Raw genomic sequence first — 24258 nt, 5'->3', positions numbered from 1 at the left:
AAGAAAGTCTGAACAACTTGTTTCCAGCCATACCATGAATAACAACAACCAACCTGCGTTACTTTACTAGCCTTTACTGTCATGATAATTTTATAATTCTGTTTATAAAGGTATATTCCAGTTTTGTAGAAACTGAGTGGATAGATACTGAGTAGTCTTGTTTAGGCAAATGGTACATAAAGCACATGCAAGAAATTGTGTTCATACTTGAATGCAGAATTGTTCCTTATTTAGCAGACTCAGATTCTGTCTGGGATTTCCTGGACAGAGGTCTGCAGACTTGTGTGCCACGTGAGCAATAAGCCTACCACACACAGAACACACCAGAACTACTCCTCAGGTGTCTCATGCCTACAAACAGGGCTCATTCAGTGGGAGTACACGCATCACTGGAACTGTGCACACAGAGGGGATTCAAGGTGTGCAGGAAGATGAAAAACTGCTCTAGGTGTACTCTAGTGCTGATCTGTATGCGCACTGTGGAAACACTTGGGGCTGCTCTGGCTGAGCTGTGGAATATTCAAAGGGGAAAAAAAATAGGAAAAAGTCTAAAGCTCTTCAGATCATATCTAGAACAAATTCCCACCAGAGACAGGGGAACAGGTTTACAATACCTCTACCAAAATGCAGAACTGGCTTTAGGCATAAGCTATATATATCTTCATCAAGACCAGCAGATTATTGGTGATAATACAAAGAGGGTTTCCAGTTTATCAGACAACCACACTTCTGAGTCCATGCCTACACCAGCCTCCCCACCTCCCTTGCCTTCCAGCACTATTCTCTTCTCACGGCTGTACAAGAAAAACAAAGTAATCACTTGCAAAGCAGTGGGCAGGAACCACATGGTTTGAGCTCTGACTTTACCTTTCACCAGCTCTGAGCTGGAAGACAGGAGAGGCTATAAAGGTAACCAGCTCCCTTGGAGGAGGAAGACAGAGCAGAAGAGAACTGAAAACTCCCTCTATAGATTCTTACTTTACTTTCTACTTTCCCAGCACCACTGTTTGGACAGCAGCAAAGGCGTGTGAACTGCCTTGCTGGACACAGAAAGCAGAGCCGTGACTTTTCACCACTACAGCAAGGAAATTAACTTGGGTTTGGTTCCTGAATTACACCAGGAGAATGGTGCCTGGCCCACCACTCCTAAATAATTTTAAGATTTTTTTTCTGCATTCAACATTTGTCTTTATTATGGAGAAATCTTGAATTAGACAGGCTTAAAGTTTAGGTTCAGTTGGCTGATACTGCTCTGAAGTGAATTAGGAGCTCTGATATGAACAGCTTGGCTAGTTATAGGAGCAGTAATCTTCAGCCAAGAAGCAATAACAAACAGGAATGTGTAAATATTCAGGAAGTAGAGAAACAGTTTATACAAAAATATTGGCTAAAATATTCTAGTCCTGAGGATGTCAGCCTTAGTTCTAAATATTTGGCACTTTAAAAATAATAATGATCAATGAAGCAGAAACACAATACAGGTGGGACAGCACTTTATGAACACACTCCTCCAAGCTGTTTAGTGATTTCCCCAGATGTTCACTCTTCTGCATTATTCTTACTAATCCTTACTGTTTACAAACATATTGTGCTAGAGTGGTGGCTACTGAGTTTCAAAAGAAGATCAAGATAATATAAAGATGATGCGGACCCACAGCAACAGTTGGCAATTTCAGGAAAAAGGTAATATTGAAATGAAAGAAACTTGATTCATTGCTTAATACCCTGAAAATAAGTGACCAGCCCATGGAAATTAACCTTGCTATCTCTTTGCTACTACTAGTGTAATCCCTTGATTATATCAGAATAAAGATGCTCTTAAGTAAAAGAATTGAACTGTTCTTTCTTATAGCTAATCCATCATGGAATACTCCTCTGAGAAACTATCACATGAGCTTTTATCCATGCAGATCTAACAATGGAATAACCAATGACTTGGCGGTAGCTCATCCACTCAGGAAATGGATTAGTCAGAAAATATAGTACATGATCCATTTATTCCTTTTGCTGCTAACAGTTAAATACAGGTGACACACCTCTGTGTCCCTATGCACACAGCAAATCACTAACCACATGCTCCCAGTGGTTCTGCTTTACAGCCTGTTATGCCAATCAATGGCTAAGGCCAGAGTCTAAATAATCAGACTAGGGACACCTCTGGTGTCTAGTTTTTTATTTATGTAATTTTCTTCTTTTTGATGCTGTTTAGTTTCTGTTCAGAACAGTAAAAGTTCATCACACATGACATTCTGTTTGATCATTTCAGCAGGTAGTGAATCATTAGGGGTTTTCTAGCTTCTCTCTGGATGATTCCTTGAAGCATCTCTTAATTTGTGGTAAGTGTTTCAATTAAAATCTTTATACATATTAGACCAAGAAGTCCAATTTCTGGAGTAATTAAAAATATTTTATAGTTTAACAGGTATGCATCACCTCCAAAGAACATTACACCATATTTCAGAGTGACATATTTATCACAGAAGTTGGCTGTGCAAATAAAGGATGTCAGAAAACTTCCAAAGGGACTGAGACAAACCTGGTCAAAACCTATTTCAGTAGGAGTCAGCTAAATGTCAAGACAGTCCCCATAAATCTTGGGCATCTGATTTCCCTTCTGGTGGAGAGATAATTTTAGACTGATGTGTCAAATTAGTGCTTTAAGTGAATTATATCCTGTGTGAGAAGAACCAAGACTCATTACAAATCCATTTAAATGTTGACAATTTGTGGTAGAAGGGCAAAACTACAGGTAAAACCAACGATAGGATATCACCTTTAATTTTTGTAGAATTATAAGTCTAAGGATGCTAATGAAAAACAAAACAAAGCAATGGCAAAAATATACCTTAAACCCCCAAGTAACAGCTCTTGCAGAGTCCCTTTGGAACAACTTGTACACAACCCTGCAGCACAGTTCAGTCTTGATGAGAAAGTGAGGTGTGGCACACTTTGCTTTTTGCATGGATAGGCAGAGTCACAGCCTGATCCAATGCTGATGTAACTCAGCATGGTTCTGTTGACTTCAAAGGAATTATTCCAATATGACTAAAATACCCCATGCCTTCAACTTTGTAACCTAGTAAGGACTTTAATCCACGTTTACAAGGAATTCCTTGTAACACAACCTTTAGCAGCTTAGCTCTAGCACCAGTTTACAAGTCAGGCACAATAGTAAGGATTCACCTGTTTTCTGAATACAGATTAATTAATAAAAGGAATGTGTATATTACGTAATTTATGTCTCAGTTCTGATGCTATGATATAATTTGATGTTATTAAATGAGTGTTAAACTTTCTGAAGTTGAGTTTCCACTGCTCATCTTGGAAAATTCAGTATGATTAAATGAAATAACAATTACATGAAACACTAGATTGTGAAAGCCCAGTTTCTCCAAAATGATGAAGAGGGTATTTGAGCAGAAGGAATAAGTTCAAATAGATAACAGCGGATTTGAAGCTGTAAATATGCATGACCTAAACTTTCTGTGTATTTAATACCCTTCGTGATTAGAGGTCAGAAGTATTATTTCAACCCATCACAAAGTTCCTGGTAAGAAACAGATGTACATAAAGAAGTTCACATTCTCCTGCTTCATTGTTACTCACCAGATATCTCCTCTAGGCACTGTTTGGCAGTCTTACTAAACGACAAATCCATTTTAGTAGGACTGGTACAGGAGTCAGCAGGTGGTAAAGAGGTACTGTCATTTTCTGAGAGAGTTCTGAAATCAAGCAAGAAGATTGATTATTATTATCTATAATTCATGTGTTCATGGAAAAAAGTGCTACTTGCAGCTCTATCTAGAATGATATCACTATAGGGTGAAACTATAATTTTTTGTCACATTCTTATTATGCTAGTTTAAAGTCCAGATACACAAATACACAAGCAACTAGGCTTTCCCTCTCTCTCTCTGTGCAGAAACAACTTGTAGTTAATTCTGTGAAATTTGAAGTAATTTTTTCCTCACTTTTTTTCTGAAGGATTTGTCAACCAGATCTAGTCAGAATGTATTTACATTGGTTAAGTCACATCCCTGCACATACATAAAGGAAATAAAAACTTGCAATTGATGAAATATTAAATGAGAAAGGCCATGTGGGAAAAAGCTTATGCAAGGCTGGATGGAAATTTGGCCCAGATATTTAAATCTATGTGCAGCTTCTTTTGATAATGCCCCTTATAAAACTCTGGGGACTGGGATAATACAAGTTTTTCAATAACCTTTCTACTAAATAGCTCATATTTGCTTTGAGGGTATACTTCTCTGAATATAAATGATAAATTATAATGTGAACCCCTCACTGAATACAGTTACTTTCTCTTTTATGAAGGTAAATAGCAAGAAATACATGAGCACACTGATTATAATAAAAAATATCTCACACACCAATTGCCTTTTATTACAGAACAGCTGTGGAATCTACTTTACCCTGGAACTGCTGAACTATGATGTCATCAAAGAGCAACATATACCACCATGTGTATACAGTAAAAGAACACATCTAAAAATATAATAGCCACTTTTTGAAATAAAATTTTAAAAGATCTTCACTTAGAGCTTAAGCTCTTCCAGCTTTCATGGCATGAATCGTAGCCACTCTTCTGATTTATTAAAAGCCTAGTGAAATATTTATATCCTAATCTTAAAGTGTGACATTTATAGTTCAATTTTCAAAATTTACCATAATGTGTTTCCAATGACCAACCAAACTTAAAAGAGAAACATTTAACTGTGTGATGTATCTGTATTTTATAAATGAAACTCATAAAAACAGTGACTTATATCTCAAAGTAATTTTATAGCAACTTATTTTATGAAATAAATTTCTAGTTAATATTTTCTTTACATTTACAGAATGAATTTGTTCAGTAATTCGTAACAATAGATGAGGAAACAAATATCTGCACAAAGAGCAGCACAAGTACTGACATGATGGAATCCACTGATTAGAATCATCTAACTCAGAAATAGAAATGTAAATTATGCCTGATCAGATGCAATGCTTTCTTACCAATTTCTGTAATTTTTTGATGCTGGAAAAAGACACCTGCTCTATAGAAAAACTATTTTTGATTCTTGTCTGTCACACACTAGTGGAAACACAAGCTCAGCACATGTTGCAAGGTTAACTAATGTCCTGCCAACCTTGAACGTAGTTTTACATTTGATGCTTGAGAGAAGAGTCTCTTAAGTAAAAAAAGAGCTCACTCTGTCCCTCTGCAGTGAACACCCTCTGAAACTCCACAGTCACGCTTGCTTTCCCAAAGGGCTTTAAATCATTACAATTTTAACTGGTTGAGGAAACAACAGAAATCTCATGGAGGACTCTGGATTTCACAGCAACCTAAGTTCTGCTAGCTTGAGACAACAGGTTATTTGTTGTGGTACAGATGGACGAGAAAACACCAGCCCTTGGGTAGCTGTGATGGAGATACCACAGGGAGGGAACAAGGAACAGGTCTCTCACAAACAGCTCTTCTTCTACGAGGTCTCCAGGGGACTACTGGCTGCCAGCACTTACACACCAGTCCTGTCTTTTCATGCAAGATGGCCAAGGCCCTGATTTTCTCTGGAGTTGAGCTTAGCCCAGAAGCACTGAGAATGGTGAAAGACTAGACTAGGGGTGAAGATTTCCAAGTAAAATGATGTTGGATTTTAGGATTCTTGGGGAACAAGGAGGCCCAGGTACACAATGGGTACCTAAAACTTCAAGTTGCATTGCTGTGGGCCCAATTTGGGTTGTGATACATTGGACCAAGAATATAAATGCCTCTTCTAATTAAAAAAAAAAAAGAAAAAAAAGAGGGAAATGAAATTGTGAGGTTTGTCCTCTATACTTCTGGCTTTAATGTATATCAGTGGCACATATTAATCCCATGAACAGCTCAAGTGATTGCTGCAGGACTGCAGCACAGATTAAGCACAAGCAAGTAAACAGCAAATTAAGTGATCTTCTCATTAGCCTTGCACACCGGCCTAAATGAATGATCCTTTATGCTCTACCTACTCACAGCCCACTGCCTTAAAAAGAATTAAATTCTTGCATCTCTCTTGATATCAAAAAGGGAAAAGAATTTCAGTTTAGTCAAAGCCAGCCCAGTGATATTTCTTCCAGTGCTGTGCATCTATAGTGAAGGTTAATTTAGGCAACCTTCATGAAAACAGGACAACCTGTTTCTATTTCAATCATGACAATCAAAGAATACATTTATCCCTGACCCACTGAGTTACATGCTACCCATTTGTAAGAGTATCAAACTCACTTAATAGGACAAATCCTTCTTTCAGTCAGACCCGCACAAGCTTATTAATTCTGATTAAAATGAGCCTGTACAGGATAATTAAGAACAGAATTTGAAACGCTACTTAATAAATGGTCTCTAACACAGTCAGTCATTTCCTGTCTCTAAAGAAATTGCCAACCTCAGATAAACACAGATAACATCAAAGATTTGTTTGCTTTTTAGCTGACATTCCAAAAGATATCAGATGAATATGATGGCGTTTTTCCAAGAGCTCCCTGAGATGCAGCTGTCTTGAATGCGTATCACTGTCAGTGTAACAGACTGGCAGGACCACGTCTGCAATATGAGCAGTTCGATCACCCATGCTCAAGAACTGTGGGTTAAATTGGGAACAGATGTAAGGAAGGGCTACTAGGATGCTCATGGGGAAGAATAAACCCTTCTGGAAATAAAAGAAAAAAAAAACACCAAAAAAACAACAAACACAAAACCAGAAAGAGTTGATTTGGTTTAGCTTCACAAAAGAGAAGGAAGAGAATATTATTATTCCCTTACATATTTAAATAGAGCAATCAAAGAGAAGGAACACATCTCTTTCATCAAAGGACTAAATTAATCAAGTACGTGTTTATAATGATTTCTTCACTTATTATGCTTCTCCCCATCTCTTAAACTAACACCCCTACAATGGAAACTTTTCTTGCACAATTACTTGAAAATCTATCATGGAAAAATACGAGGATGCATCTAAAGACCATGTATTTGTTACAAGTAAAACTGGTGAGAGGCAATCTTAGCACTACCTATGCCTGCAAAACTTTGGCAGTGACTGTTGTTTTATTTTCCCAGCAGCAATGTAAATAACAGGAATCAATAAAGTACTGCAGTATGACTTTGAGTCCTCACTTTATTGAAGAAAGTATTTTTAGCAGCATAATCTATTATTAACAAACACAATTAACTGACAGAATGTTTTTCTTATGCACACTTCGTTTCAACTCCACAATCAGTGACACAGAAGTAGCTTCTGGTCATTAAAACAGGACATCAATATGGCTTCAAGAAACCCTGCACATGTTATGGTTGCAGGATCCTTGAAGAGTAGTATAATTTTTTTCCCTAAGCCTATACAAAAGCATCCTGAATAGGCATCTGGAATTGTATTTCCCTGTACTTCCGGAGATACAACCAGATATATCCTCTTTCCCATCTGTCGCTACTCTGAACCTCATGCTCACCTTTGAGTCTACAGCCTAGTAAAACAATTGCATTAATCACCATATAGTAATGGAGTTGGGAAGAAAGTTTTAGTAACCAGTTTATTAAAAAAAAAAAAGTTTATTTATTACACTGATATGTCCTTTTTCTGCCCTATCTACTGAATACATTAGTCCTTACAGTATCATAGATTAACTGAGATCAGAGAGATGTTCTAGGTGCCATCTGGTCCAACGACTTTCTTAAAGAGGGTGTGGTCACATTAAGTTGCTCAGAGCCTTGATTTGTTGGATCCTGGATATGCCCAAGGACAGAGATTCCACAACTTTGCTCCACAGCCTGCAGCAAGTGTTTCACAGCCCTCAAATGAAACCATTTTTTTAAACTTTCTATCAGCACCTCTGCTCCTGTAACTTGCATCTGTTACCTCTTATCCCTTCACTCTGCATTTCAGAGAAGAGTCTGGCAATATCTTCTGTACAGCAACATATTAGGTAGCTGAAGTTACCAGTTTGTTACTCTGCAGGGCCAATGGAAGTGCCAAACTGGTATTTGTTGCCCTGCACTGAAAGAATATCTCTGCAAGACTGCAATTCAGACACTGCTGAAACACCTTCCAGATGTTGCTACCATCAAACGAAAACTTAGCTGAAAATGGAAATTTAAGCAATGCACAACACAGAAGTGCAGCTCGGGATGATGAGTGGTCAGCCAATTCTCTGCATCAATTTCTATACTTTCAACATTCTGGGCAGTAAGCAATTCCTGAGCAACACAGGCCCTGGGATTTGAGAGCTTCAGATTCTGTATCTCAGCCATGGGTAAGAGACTTACTAAACCCCTACAGTGATTACTGGAGGAGTTAATAAAATAAAAGAAGTGCAGTACAAGCACCCTGTTACAACCCAATGTTCTCCTACTGTAATTCAGTAGGATTTTTTTCTTTGTCATTAAGGTACCTTTTCCCTCCCGTTTGCACTGTAGCCTATTAAGTACTAAACTGCTGTGTTACTCTTCTCCATTTGAAATTTAAGCACTACTAAGAATATAGCTAAATTCTAAGATCAATTTCAATAGAAGTTTTAAGGACTTGGGAAAATGGTACAATTTCCAGTCTCCTACAATTCTAAATAGAAGAATGTGTAATTTTAAGTAGCAGCTGGTGTACTTTAAACAATTATACAGTCTCTTATACCTTCCTACTGCATCTGTCTTATCAAGCATTCTGGCAAATAAATTATCTCTTCTTCAGTCTTACATCAGTTGGACCCTGGAGTCAACTTCAGAGGGGACACATACAGGATTGTAAATAATATATTCACAACCACATTTGAAAATAAAGAATCACTTTCTGGCAGAATGGAGGAATTTAAATTATACCCATTTAGACAATCTCAAATGCAACTCTGACAGCTACTGCTAATCTTTGAAGAGAAATTTTAATCCCATATGAATTTCGATGTCAGGTGTTTAAGAGGAATAAAAATACCAGATAGGGGAAAGCACCAAGATTGCAAAGCTGAATAGTGCAAAATCGCACTTGAGACCTTCCCACTAAAACAGTCCAGTCAACTTCAGAGGGGACACATACAGGATTGTAAATAATATATTCACAACCACATTTGAAAATAAAGAATCACTTTCTGGCAGAATGGAGGAATTTAAATTATACCCATTTAGACAATCTCAAATGCAACTCTGACAGCTACTGCTAATCTTTGAAGAGAAATTTTAATCCCATATGAATTTCGATGTCAGGTGTTTAAGAGGAATAAAAATACCATGTGATATCAGACAGGGGAAAGCACCAAGATTGCAAAGCTGAATAGTGCAAAATCGCACTTGAGACCTTCCCACTAAAACAGTCCATCAATAAAAACAGAGACTTCTTGAAAACATGACTATTAATAACTATTATAGTTTTGCATTACTTACTTAAGGAAAATACATGGCAGTCTCAAAAAAAACTCCTTGAAATACCTCATTTTCCTCACAATAATCTACAGTAATATCCTCTTGGTTAACAAAAAATCTTTCAAAATACATGGTGTCTGCAGGTATCAGCAACAAATCAAGAAAGCAGTAGATTACTTATGCTTGTGTTAACAGTCTAAATAGATGACACAAGTATATTACAAGATTCTGCAGAACTCTGGATAAAATACACTGTATTTTTACTAAATTTTATTGACATTTTTCACAAGGACTGAAGCACAAACTCACAGAGCCTAGATATTCCTTGTAGCTGAGCAAAAAATAGCTCCTGATAGTCTCATTGTTTACTAATTTAAGCATAACTTTACTTACTTGTGCTGTTAGAAAGAACACCTGAAAATTCTGTGTATTAATGGTGGTGACTGCTTTAAAACAATTATGTTGAAAAACAAAAAATGTAAATATAGTACCCCAGCTCTTCTTCATTTCCACTTAACATATATCCACAGAAATAAATGTGCGGACTTTGAAAATTTGGGTATTTTATCCTTGGTCACATTTATATTTTTCTATTAAATCATTGTGTGGTATTACAAGCCCCTCAAGATTTTAAAGAAATTTAGTTTTTAGACAGATTTTGCACTCAGAGAGATACATATTGAAGCAACTTCATCAAAGTTAGTTTTTTGTTCTGCATTTATGGCATTTTGAGATCAGACACTGAGTCTGAGAATTTTATTTTCATCCGAGATTCAACTTCAAATACTCCTTTGCTGTTTGCTTGAAGCAAAGAGACAATTATGAATAAGAAATATTACTGGAAGATACATGCTTCTATCACCCTTTAATATTCAAAATTCATACTGCTTCAAGGCGAAGCTTAAAACAAAACTAAGACATCTCCAACATGCAATGAAATGGCATCAATATGTACTATGTACTAAAACAGCCACTGAGCAGCACACACATCTGAAGGCAAAGCATAGCTCCTTTTTCTCTCTCCTTGTATATGCAACCTAACACCTATGTAGGCTGTCCCATGTACCACACTAGAAATCCTGTGTATCACTGAGGTTATTCCAGATTGCCACATGCATATTAAGTGCATCCAGTGATACATATAATTGAAATTCCAGAGGCTCCACTGAATATTGGAATAAATATTACCCATATTGAGCCTTTTCTTCCTTCCATATGATTTTCTGAATTTATCAGTCATCCAGATTGGTTTTGAAGCTATGTTTAGTTGTGTGTAATGATATATGTTGTTCCTCAGAGCCTACTTCATCACCTCTTTAATCTTTAGCCAAGATTATCCAGACTACTAGTCAATAACAAAAACTGGCAGTATATTTTGCTTAATGATGTATTTGTTATTTTATCAGATGTTAAATTTAATCACAACTATAGCTAAAACCCTCCAACAGCTGACAACTGTAAAACATTATTCAAATCAGCTTGTCAATCTTTCTACACTTTTTCTATCTTCTGAGTTGTACAACAATGAATCTCCCAGCTTCCCTCCGAATGCTCTATCATACAGCAAATTAAATTCAGAGAAATGTTGATACAGTTCTGTTGATACAGAACTGTTCATTCTTCTTTTCTAGAGCCTTGGCCCTCTGATTGCCTGTAAAAATTAACTGTCTGCAGGGAGTTCATCTACACCTATTTAATGTAGGAAACTAAACAGGAAAAGAACTACAAACATCAACCTTTTCTGCCTACACAAACAGTTGAAATATTTTTGAATACTTGTAGAAGTTTGTGTATGTTTTTTCTTCAAATATCCACCAGTACTGTTACACATTCTGAAAACATCAGGAGTTTATTTTATGATCTTTTGAAAGAATGGTGAGTTCTAAGCAAACATTATTGAATATCAACAAATACATGATGAGGTCCTTAGAATGCAAACAAGAATATTCACACTAGAAACCTGACTCAGCTGTGACCTTTCAAAAGCAGCACAGAGAATGTACCACATGATCTGTATTTCTAATCAAAACACCCTGAATGTTAAATAGCAAATATTTGCAGTGGATTGCTTTTGTACAAGGTAAAGACTCAGAGTTCTTGTAAGAAATTCTTCACACAGTAACTTTAATTAAAAAATAATATTAGAAAAACATTGGCATGATGCTGTGGCAGAACCTGGGGGATAACAGCATGACCCACCATTACTTCATCCATTTTAGCTCTTTTGCCTAAACAGTAGCACAAACCCCAATTTTCTCCATGCTCTTACCTATAAATGAAAGGAGCTACCGTGGCAGTGTTGGGGTGGCTGTATTGCTGTTGCTGAGGAAGTTGGACTACACCATTTCCCGTGCCTTGGCCACTGCCTGCAGCCATCGAGGCTGACAGACCAACGGAGGATCCTGGGGTGAGAGCAGCACTTGGTTCTTTCCCTTCAGAAGAAGCAAGACCAGAGGAAGGAGAAGCCTTCTCACTAAGCTGAGATTTTGGTGTTGACTGAGACTGGTTTCCTTTTGTAGTCCTCAGTTTTTCAACCTCCTTACTCCCTGTGCATGTGGAGGAAGTGCTCTGCTTTGCTGTTGGCACCTTTGATCCAGGTTTTGGGATCCCACTAGAAGATGATATTAAACCCTCTTTCTTGGCTGCTGTTGTCTTGCTTCCCTTTGGGATTAAGCTTGCAATTTTCGAGCTCTTCTTTGTAGATGATTCAATAACCTGATCCTTCTCTTCCTTGACCACTTTCTCAGTGCAAACTTTGTTTTTGTCCCTGTTCTTTTCCTCTTTGTCCTTTGGCTGTAGCAAAGACTTTTTATTGCTGAGATTTTTGCTGCCAGCTTTCGGAGGGGTTAACTTGGGTGATACTTTGGGACTGCTACTTGTGGAGCCGCCGCTGTTCACCCCACCACTTAAGACATCCATTTCACCACACTCTGAAAAGTTGTCATCCTCTCTCCCACTGTCACTGGGTCCTGAGCTCAGTGACAAAGGAGGTCTCAGAGCAGTCCTAGCATTAACCAGCTTGAATTTTTCCAGCATAGATTTTTGTCCAGATGAAGGGGGCTTCACTCCTTCAGAAGGGGGTGGCTTGAGCCTGTCTGAAGTTGGAGTAGGGGAGGTTGCGGGACTGGGCTGCTTCACAGACAGCATGGTAGAGGTCGCGCTGTGTTTGACATTCATGGATTTGCTGCGCCAAGGCTTGCTGGCACTTGGAGAGGGTATGGCAGAGACCTGCTGCTGCCCAGTGCTGGTGGGATGCTGCACATTTCCATTCATGCCTGAAGAGGGGTGAGGGCCTTTTGGTGAATCTGCTTAAAAAACAGAAAAAAGCCATAGTGGTATAGTTACTCTCCCATCTCATGCTTGAGGGTGATGTCATATTCCTGGCATTTAAAACACACTTACATGTGATCTAAAATAAACATGATTTATATGTGCATGGAACATGAAGGATGCTAACAGAATACACCTTTCTTTCCTCCATTATCAAGGTGTTTAATACTTCCACAAGTCCAAGAAAGCCTCAGAAACATCTTTCTTACAACAATTGCATTACGCCAATCAAGCCTTCCAAGTTAAGATTTTATTTTTTAACCTTTTAATCTTTTATTTTTCCAATCACTTATTCATAACAAAACACCAAAGAAGAAAAAAAATAAAGAATGCTACAATTATGGCAGAAAACCAAAACTGGACAAAGAGGGGTTTGATGTTTAGTGAAATAAAAATATGTGCTAGAAACCTAAGGTTTTGGGCAAGAGGAGAAGGATTTAGCAATACTGAAATTAATTGCTTAAAATCAATAGTCACAAAAGTGAAAAAGGCTGGTGGCAATACATTTTTTAGTTTTAAGTACTGTTAACAATATTTAGCAGCCCACTTCAGGAACTTATCCCAGTATACTTTCATAGGTAGGAAAAAATTTTATCAACAATTTCACCAGTGTCAGTACTTGAAAGTTACAGTGATACATCATCTGCATGGGTATAGCAATGTACTGTACTCAGGTAGGCAAAGAAGGCTCTCGCACATTCACTACATTTGCATCATCCAGGAACTTCAGTGGATGTTCAGAATATATGAGAACAAGACTCCTTCTGCAATAATCAAACTATGCATATTAATAATTGTGATTTTCATCATCTAGTCTTATTAAGCGAAACAGACCAATGCACGAAAGGGTTAAACTCTTCTGTATGAAGTTCAGATTCCCAAGACATATATGAGTATATAAACACCATCACTCAAACACCAGAGAAATGAAGTGGTAATAGCAATCAAATCATGTGGCACACAGCGATTTCAGCAGCTGACGTATGCTCTTTTAGTGGATGCATCTTGCCGTGCCATTTGGTATTGGGACTATTGGGGAATTAGATGTAAGCTAGTCTATAGTATATTGAATTCTGTACTACAAAAAGCCCATGAAACATATGATTCAAATATAGTGTGTGTAATGACAAAAAAGAGTGCTTGATGCTTTGGATATACATGTAGTGTGCTATACCTTGGGGCCCCCCTGTCTGAATAATACTGTAAATGAGATGGCTGAGAACTGTTGCCCCTTCAGCACAGAGTATGAAGTTATGCATCACTTTCACTTTTGCAGTCTCAGCCCTAAACCTGAAGTAAAGATCCAGCTACCCATCTGGAAGTCTGAAGTCTGCTAATACATTCAGGAAAGGCAGCATTTTGAGAATGTTGAAAGTTAAGCTGTTTTTCCTTTAACAAAGAGAATGAAAACATAGCAAAATTTACTGCTCTGAATAGCATTAAGAAGTTCTAGTTGAAAAATATTAAAAAAGAGTCTGAACAAAAGTAATATGACAACAAGTACAATTTTTACTTGCTTAACTCTATTAGTAACTAGTTCCACTAAGCAATACACCTCCACCTTAATAGACGCCACATAATTCCATCTACCCAGCGTTTTTTTGTGTGCATCTTAGCCTGGTATGCAAATGCCACAGCGCTACATGGGTGACAAAGATGATGAAGGGAGTGGAACACCTCTCCTTCAAGTATAGGCTGGGACAGTTGGGCCTGCCTATTCAGCCTCCAGAAAAGATGACTGAGAAGGAACCTCACCACTGTGTACAAGTATCTAGAGGGAGGGTGTGAAGTCAGGCTTTTCTCAGTGGTGCCAGCAATTGGGTAGGAGACAACAGGATGACCCTGATGCACATGAAGTTCCACATGAATATGTGGAAGAACTCCTTTACTGTGTGGGTGACTGAGAACTGGAACAGATTTCCCAGAGAGGTTATGAAGTCTTCCTCACTGGAGATACTAAAAAACCATGTGGATGAGCTCAAGTTCATTGTGTTGTGAGATGACCCTGCTTGAGCAGCAGGGTTGGACCAGATGATCCACCGTGGTCCTTTCCAACCTGACAAAGTCTGTGATTGTGCAGATGAGCTCATTCCACCTTCACAAAAGGTTCCATGCAGCTCTGCTAAGTCCTGTTCTGAGCAAGAAAACTTTAACAGGTAAAGCTTGCTTCAGAGTATTTTTTGTGACAGGCTTACAGCATATTTCCCAGGCTCCAGCTTTCACCATGGAGCACCTTTGGTGGGCAGCTGCATAGCTGGTCCCTTGGGACCAAGGCAGGAATTATGGCTGGGCCCCTGCTCTCATCTAGTGAGCCTCAGAGGCTGTAAGAGAGCCCGGGGCCAGCCACAGCTGTTGGAAATTACTGCAGCCCTCAGGCTTTCTTTTTTATTTTTCAAACATAGTTTATACCAGGAATCAGCCATGGGGCTGACAGCTCAAAAATGGGTGTGCACTTGCACACATCTTGCCTTGCACTAAGCTAGCCCTAAATACACAGGAGGATTGGGGTCTCAAGCTATACCAATAGTTTTGCAAAAGAACAATTCACCATATAAATATGCAAATCTAATGCAGAATACATGTAACAATCTGTGAACAGTGTGATGCCACTACGTTCTATTGTATTAGTTATGTTACATATTTATGGTTTCAGGCTAAAAAAAATAAAAAAAAATAAAAAAAAGGTGTTCTGATTAAAAGGAAGAATGCCTGATTTGCTATATTTTCCAGCTGTATAATATTGAACTCACTGAGGGAAAAATGTAAAAATAAGAGTATTTAATGTTTAAACAGCAGCTTGTTCTGCTATATATATAGCAAAAAAATACAGGTTCCTGGACCCACTGGTACTTATTTGATCCCTATGTCACAAATCATAATCAGCAACAAAAAATTACAGAGAATTTTAGCTTGTCATTAATCTTCAATTTAAACGGCATCCTTAATATTTCTGCAAGGAATGTGACCTGCATGCTCTCAAGAAATATTGACAACCTGTCTGTATGTTTTAAGATGTGGAATTAAAATATCTATTCCCCCCCCCACCTCCAGCACAAATGCATTACTTGAAGCTGCACACAATTAACTGCTTTCTGTATGCCCAATTGGGCTTGGCTTTAGCTGCTCATGACAAGAAACCTGTCCCCACCTTGTGGTGATTTTGAGACGGAGTGAACCCAACCTATTAAAAGGATTTCTTATTTCTGTAAACTAAATTTTACAAGAAGTCAGTCTTCTGTTTTGGGCTTAACCCCTTACTTCTGAGTTGCATAGTCAGATTCTGGTGAAAACAGTTTTGAATTCTGCTTGAAAACTCAGTGCTTCAGAGCTCAACCTCCACTGTAAAAGCACAGCAGAAACAAAACACCCTCAGATGTTCAATGCAAGAAGAGAAACTTCTATCATAATGCAGCAAGACCACGATGACCGAACGGACATTTTCACATCCACTTTTCATAGGCTGTTGAACAAATAAAGGTCATGTGACGAGTTGCACTTGGGCCCAGTACATAATCAACCTCCTTTGTCTTCTCATCTGTGACCTTTACTGTGTTGTGTGCTGCTGGAGAAGACAACCTCTACATTTTCACATCCACTTTTCATAGGCTGTTGAACAAATAAAGGGCATGTGAAGAGTTGCACTTGGGCCCAGTACATAACCAACCTCCTTTGTCTTTCATCTGTGACCTTTACTGTGTTATGTGCTGGTGGAGAAGACAACCTCCTAACAACAGCTCCTCCACTGCAGCAAAATTACTCACGATAATCTAAATATTCTGTAGCAGGCAGGTGTCCAGATTTGTCCATTTTTAGCCAGTCACAGTAAAAAGGTTAGTAAAAAATGTAAGAGTTGCAAAGGGTTACTATAAGAATGTTGAAGAAATGGGAGGTCTACCTAGTGAGATTAAAAGAATTCAGCTTGTTCAACTCTCCCTTTGTAGCTGTCCCTGAGAAAGTAGCTACCCCTTATCAGCACAAGAGGAGAACACCACCAGGGACAACTGGAAAAATAGTAGCACCAGAAGAAACATACACAAACTAGCTATAAATGTACATACTGCCCAGAGAGGAACAATTTGCATCAGCAACATCACACAACAGAGCTCCAGGGCAGAGTTTCTCAGAGTTCATATAGGCAAATTAACCAAATACTGTTAAAACTGAGTTTGGAGAAAACAGAAACTCCATCTTATATCAATAAATTATACTGAAAAGCTGGAAATAGAGACACAGAGACCTTCATCAGTGCTCCAATACACTGTTTCTAAGAAACAGAAACACCATCTTATATCAATAAATTATACTGAAAAGCTGGAAATAGAGACATAGAGACCTCCAATACACTGTTTCTAAAATCTAAGGGATTAAGATTTGTTTTCAAAATGCGTGAATCAGAACATTATTTATTTGCTGTAGTCAAAATGCACGGTTTTTCTAAGTTATTTGCAATCTGAATAATTGCTTCATTTAAATAGTTTAATTTTCCTCATTTTATTTTTATCTTTATGTTATTAAATCAGGCAGATAAATCTGACATGTCTGAAAAGCAAGGATCTTCTTTGATACATAAGCTGCAAAGTCCAGAAAAAAAAAAAAAAAAAAAAAAAAAAAAAAAAAAAGAGTTGCACTAAAGCTCCACGAACAAGTTTCAACTAATGGCTTGTTTAATGTTCTGGTGCTTTCTGTGTTTCAGACTTAACCAGATCTACACTCAGTTACCTGCGTCACACAGTGGATCGGGTCTGTCGGTGAAAACTGCTCTGCTTAATAAAGAGCAAACCTGTGTTTGCTCAGGGGAGCCAGGTTTCTTACTGAGTTGAACTATTCCCTAAGCAACGTTCAAAGGAGATCATATCAACGAGAGCTAAGTAATGGAATACTAAATAAGGGGCTGATATCACTTCTTTTGGATCACCTTCAAGTCTCCTTTAACTCTGTGACTACATATCCATTCCCAACTGTGAATGAGCGACTGTGTTATGCAGGAATGGATTACAAGTACTACCTACAATTTAAAAAATTTAAAAAATATATATTATGCTGTATATATTTTCTGAGGTCTCCTTATTGCACATACAGGAAAGTGTAGAGCAGGGAACAGAACAACAGTGGTCTGTCCTTGAAGAAGTTTGATGGTCCCAATATCTAACAGCTATTTAATTGGCACAAGTCACCCCTTTGTTTTAGAAATTAAGGTATATGGACTGCACATCTATTCAAAAAAAGCTGATAAAGTTATCTTGCTCCAAGTATCTGCATCAGAAGTAAAAATTAAATATAAGGTCCATTAGTTGTGCTGCACTGTAGGGAAACAATCAGTTTCTTATTGTATGGTGGCACTATTTTTTAAAAAGATGGGTTTTATATTATTTTATATTATTACTATTGTACAGGTTGAAGTTTGTTTCTGAACAAATTCTTCAAAAATTTCAGGTTACAGAACATACTAAAATACTTTAAAAAATATAGAAAAAAGTACCTGGAAATTTCACTATAATATTCAAAAATTAGTCACTATAATAACTAAGTTTAAAATATAGCATGGCATGGTTGTTTTTCTGTTTAGGAAAAGTAGAGCACAGCATATTTAAATACAAGTTCTTCTGTTCTTTCAGGATATTATAAAAGTATATCACTTTGCTACGCTTTCATTCACAGAAATGATTTTCTCTAATAAACTTTTGCTTTATACCCTAAAACAAACTTATATGTATCTTTGATTATCATGTAAAATTAATGTATTTTCACCTATTCTGCTGTTTTGATAGAAAAAAAACCCACATGAAAACATATCAAATACAGTAGTCTGTGGATATGCAGTATTACTTCTATTTTCTGTAAAATGAATTGATTGACTTTACAAAAAAGCCACCCCTTATCCTCTTGCAAGTGGTGACTTCAGTAAAAACCTCATCAAAGCTCTCATTCTCTACTGTAAAAAATGAGGAAGAAATACATCATGCAAAAAGTCACACAAATGTACAATGCAATGCAAGCCTTAGAAGTCAAAAGACATTTTCCAAGTAATGAGCTAAGAATATTATCTACATTCACGTTTCACCTTGAATCATTTTATTCTCACATATTTCAGTAGCAAACATTATGAAGCAATTCGAAAACCTAAACTGTTGTACATACCTTCACTCAAGTAGTCACATCTCCTGCTCCATAACTTCACTATTGTATTTGTGAATTATACAGTGTGTGCTCAGTTTTCACACTGATCTTTTTCTAGTTTTAGATTGGATGTCTTGACACAAACAACTCCTTGATAAAATAAAACCCACTATAGAACTACGTGAAACATTCAATCCTGATAGTAAAAATAAAGGAATAACTATTGAAAGGATGGTTTTATATCTTCAGATACAGCTAGGGGCAAAGCATGGTCATCAGAATTTTGTAAAAAAAATCTGGATAGCTGCCTGTTGCTTGGATGAAGAACATTCATTGCATACTTGTTCCTCCCACAGACCCCAAGGATGCAAACGGGTACTATGTATATTGTATCATTTTCAACTCGGTTCTAACCCAGAGATATGAATAAAATGCTGTTCATTACACAAAGGGAAAAAGAAGGGGAGGAAGGGGATGGATTAGTTACACAACTCAGAAAGTTGTATTTTTGCATTATTCTTTTTGAGATAAAGACTGAAGAGGCACATTTTCCAGGAGAACAGAGTCAGGGTGAGAGAAATGGAAGGACCCAGCATACTCATATGTGACTCACAATTGTCACAATGGCTGCTCCAAATCCCTGCAAAATTTCATTTCACTTGCAATCCTTTATTCAGTATTATACAGACACTAGGTCAGGTTCTGAAAGAACAGGTAACATTCTGATGCAAATATAATATTCTGATTCTTCTCCATTAGAGGCTAAGATGCCAAGTCCTCTGAAAATGATGGCAGTAGTCCTTTGGATAAGAGAAGACTTTTATATGGAATAAAATTACAGGCATACAATATGGATTAACTTTTACTTTGTAAAAGTCACCATATGATATTTTCATCAAAGAATGATAAAATATGATTGTACATCTGGAATTTTTTTGCATCTGAACTTAAATCCCAACCGCAACACAAGTCCTAATTCAGGCCCCAATTCCCATAGGTATTCCTTACCAAGTCTAAATACTACATTCTCTTCTTTGACCATTGTGGAAGGTTCTTTTTTTTTTTTCCTTCATGTGTATTACAGAGAGTAAACTTAGTAACTTTAATCCCTTACCTTTTTCATTTCCGTTTGCATATTGTGGAGGCTTGTTTTTGTCAATGCTGTTAAAGCTCTGACTTCTCCGATTTAAATTGGAAGCTCCCTGGACTTTGGTACTGCTGCCTGCAGCTGGCACCCTTGAGGGTCCTGGAAGCCTGGAATGGTGAGAAAATCAGTGAGGAACCAATGAGAAATCTGTTCATTTTATGTAATACAACATATAGCAGAGACAGTGTGCAAATATCGGATCACAATTTTAAACCAACTAAACCCAATGTATTCCAGAAGCAACAACAAACAAGAGGATTCAAATTAGTTAGACTCCACAAATGAAAATTTAAACTTATCCTTATGCACACATAAGGGAAAAAGATGCTTTCTAGACTCACAAGACATGTAAGAAGATGCTTTGCATTTACCATTAACATTGCTAAAACAGATTCACCCTAACAAATCTTAAAGTTCAATATCAACCTTTATTAATATGCCACTTTTGGAAAGGAAATATTAAAGAAATAGAGTTAAAATCAGAGCAATACATAGTTAAGAAATATTTTGTATCTCTTACTCTATTAAAATTTTCACAGTTGTGTTTAGCATAAAAGCTGACTTTTTAGTTATCGTCTTCAGTTATTTTTCAGAAGGCTATTGACTAAAATACTTCCTCCTTACTATTTTAAATTAAAAATATTGTAAATACTTATTTTATCTAGATGATAGAGATGCATTTATACCTTTTAGATAGAACTATATAATGTATACTATACAGTTCATTTCTTAGTATTTGCTGCCACCATCTGAACCTTACAATGTGGCTATGCTAAGGAAAAAAATGTAGATTCTTGCTGTTTCTGGCATGTGTAAGCCTGCATCTTTTAGATCTTGTTTTGTGTTTTATGATTTCTTAATACATGCCTACTTCAAACTTTCTGAAGTGCCTTTGTGGCAACCCCCACTGCTTTCTAGTTTTGTTATTTCTTAGATAAAATTAATTGCTTAAATCAGTCATAGGTTTTTGCCATAGAAGAGCATCTCTCTTCTGTTTCTTGCTTATTGGAATGATTTCAATAATAGCATTGCAAATTCTACCAGAGTTATCAAATTCTGTTAATTTCACTTTATTGTGAAAGAGCAGCATTAGAAGGAAAAAAAATTAATCACATTACAAAAAAGTACAAAACATTTGATTATTTCCAGATTTCTTTTTGTTTAATACACTAGCATACAGAAATGTTCAAATAATTTCATTTTTATTTGCAAACATATGTAAACAACTCCATAGTCTCTTTCTTTACCAGTTTAAACCTCAGAGGACTAATCCACTGGTGATTTTCATGGCTCTCTCTGGCTGCCAGCCTGCCCCGCTAGTCTCTGCGCCGAGCCCAGGGCAGACAGTCTCCGCTTTGCAGCGGTACGCACGCTAACCTTTACCGTGACCTGTGAATTCGAGTGATCTTCTGTTCCCTGAAGAATGCACTAAAACAAACTTAAAAATCCATTTGCTCCTTCTCATTTCCCTAATTTGACAGGCAGTAAGAGCCCTGAGACCATTTGTCAAAGGTAATGACAAAAGCAATGAAAAGGCATGTGCAACACTAGAAACCCATCTGATCTGTTAAAATACAAAATAGTTCTGCATATATTCTGTATGCCAGAATTCAAGAACTTGCCACAATAAGCACATTATGCATGAGGTCATTTTCTCTACACACTTTCCAGTTTACCTCATCTGCTGACTTTCTTAATTGAATTCAGGTTTTAAATTGCTCTTGCAGAATCATGTTAAGCTGCTAAGGAAATGCAAAGAAGAGTATAACAAATAAGGGACAAGTCACATACCTCTGAACAGGCTTCGGAAACACTGCCACAGATTTAAAGTATTAGACAATAAGACTGTTAACTTTGACAAGTTGAATGTGGACAGGACAGGAGCATCAGCAATAAGGAAAACGAAGACCTATAAATGCAGGTGCAAAGCAACTGGACCGTGGTACAGCTCATTAAACTTATCACCAGCAACACCCATTGTGTTAGTGTTCTACACAGCAAAACGCAACCTTTATTGGAGATTATGCAATTTAGAGTTCATTGGTCTCACCAATGAACTGTAAAGCAAAGGTGTAATTAATGAACACATTAATTATCCCCCCTCAAAAAAAAAAAGCTAGAAAAAAGAGAAAAAGAGTAAGCTTTAACCTCAGCTTCTTTCTCCTATAATCTGGTATGTAGATTTTAGTGCTCATGGAAATGACAGACTAAAAGTACTGACAAAATCTGAAATAAGTCTGTTCCTACACACAGCTCTGTCAAATTCACTGCCAAAACAAAGCCTCTTATTCATGGGGACTGTGTGCAGGCTACTCTTGATGGAGCAGAAGTCTCAGAAGTCATTCTTTTTTTCTGCTCTATTTTTCTTCTGTGTAAACTTGACTCTGTGAACTCAGGCTTTCAGGTGGGTTTGCTATATATGCAAAACATCTAGTGGGAAGTGGGGTGGACTCCCAAAATTCTTTTCACTGATGACTAAAGTCAAGAATTGAGCCACAAAGTACAGAGCACTAAAATCACCAACTAATCCTTCACATCCAATATTTTACATGCAGAATACAAAGATGCAGGATACATAACAACCAGAAATATTGCTAATACATAATAGAAATCAGCCAATTGGCCAAAAGCCAATGAATACAAGGCTTTTCTGTGGCAAAGCTCATCATTCCAAAGCTTGCTCACATAACAAAAATTGCACTATGTTTAGTGTCTGCTTAAGTCCAAAGGATAAAATATCAATGGCCATATACTTGCTTGAGTATCACTAACAAGCAATAAATTAGAGATATTTAACTGACCTAGAAGCCTTTTTTTGACTGGTTGCAATTCCACTGTGATTAGACTGAGTTGCATATCTGGCTGTGAGACTGTATGAGAAGAAACAGAGAAATTGAATTAAAGAATTTCTTTGAATATGTATAGAAAGAACACACTTACCAGCAAATGATGAGTTAATGAATGCAAATTGAACATGGATAAAAAATGCAAATTAACTGGCAACAATATGAAACAATGTAAACATGCAGAATTTATGAGATGCAATGAACAGGTTATGAAATAATGGATATTGTTATAAAATGTCTCATTTGCTAGAAATTATCTTATCAATAGAAAAAGCAAGCAAATTTCCACAGTGACTGAATTCCTGAAGTATAGCTCAATTCACACAGAATGTGAACTTCAAAACACTGTGCTGCTTTTTTTTTTCCCCATGAAATGCAGTAAGCACAAATACACTCCTATTTGTCTCTCCAGCAACCTGACTGGATTCACAGTAGGGCTCTTAGGAACAGATCTGCTGTACCAAATTCAATGTGGACTCAGAAAAAAATCCCAGTAAAGCAAGGTGACTCTCCTGACAGTAGAGCTGTATGGAAGAAGCACTCTGTCACAAATTTTATTACTGTTACAGTACAGGTCACGTGTGTGGTGACCCAGGCAATGAAGCAGAAGCTGCATTAAGAAAGTCCTGGCATGTGCTTAGACTCACTGTGAAATTCATAGGAAAATGGACCTTTGTCTATTAAGGCATCCAAGTAGCATTTCTGGAACAGAAAACATGCTATGCTATAGGACTAAAAATTGTATGTTCCTTTTGACATCCAACAACCTGGCATGATTAGATAGCAAATTATTTTCTCTAATCTTTTAGACATTTGCATAGTGAATATGTCAAATGCATGGCCAAAGTACAGTTTTCTATCAGGCAATTTCAGTTTTCATAGACAGGTGCATCCTTTGGCATCCACACAGTCTAAGGCTCTAGAGAAGTGCCTAAGCCAGGTGCAATCACAAATCAAATTCCTTGAATTGTTAGGGAAGTCATGGACAACTGAGGAAGCAGAAACTCTGACAGTCACAGATTTCTTTTGTTTCTCAGAGTTCTGCATCTTCCAGCAATTCTTCTGAGTAGCAGAAAACCACAGTGCTCTAGTCCCAGCTTTATAGACTAGCAGCACTTTTAAGAAGCACCTGGTGGTGCTGAGTCTACCAGAATAGTGTTAAGCAATTTCTGCCAGTCCACTGAGTGTAAACCTGATAGAGAAGCTGTCAGGTAAGAAAGGTCTTCCCTTCCTTAACACTGCAGTGCTGAAAAGGGGTGAGAAGAAGGTACAAACCAAGAGACAATGTGAGACTGGAATGAGATGTGAGATTATTGCTGCTTTACTAAATTAAACCCCAATAAAGGGTTTAGAGCTGCCTCTCTTCCTGCCAGTTAAAAATGGTACATTTGCATATGATGAATATAAAAGTAAGAAGAGTACTTCAGTCTTAAGAG

At 37.3% G+C, this 24258-nt stretch overlaps 1 protein-coding gene across 7 annotated transcripts in view; it reads right to left on the bottom strand.

The window, feature by feature from the left end:
• The window catches only part of NAV3 (neuron navigator 3), a 509399-nt gene that overhangs the window by 118107 nt on the left and 367034 nt on the right, over nt 1–24258 (bottom strand). For 4 of the 7 annotated variants that reach the window (XM_039704096.1, XM_039704092.1, XM_039704094.1 and 1 more), the window contains 4 exons: nt 22778–22846; nt 19944–20083; nt 11652–12690; nt 3607–3722 (listed from right to left, as the gene is read on the bottom strand). In XM_039704096.1, the coding sequence (XP_039560030.1) occupies nt 3607–3722; nt 11652–12690; nt 19944–20083; nt 22778–22846 (1364 nt within the window). Of the gene's footprint in view, nt 1–3606; nt 3723–11651; nt 12691–19943; nt 20084–21767; nt 21786–22777; nt 22847–24258 lie in introns of those variants that run through there. The other 3 variants (XM_039704093.1, XM_039704099.1, XM_039704098.1) reach the window with 3 other exon arrangements.

This window comes from Passer montanus, unplaced genomic scaffold, assembly GCF_014805655.1.
Source record: "Passer montanus isolate IOZ18808 unplaced genomic scaffold, ASM1480565v1 scaffold17, whole genome shotgun sequence".
Taxonomy (NCBI): Eukaryota; Metazoa; Chordata; class Aves; order Passeriformes; family Passeridae; genus Passer; species Passer montanus.
The sequence above is the reverse complement of the archived record's forward strand: the minus strand, read 5'-3'. Positions and strand labels throughout refer to the sequence as shown.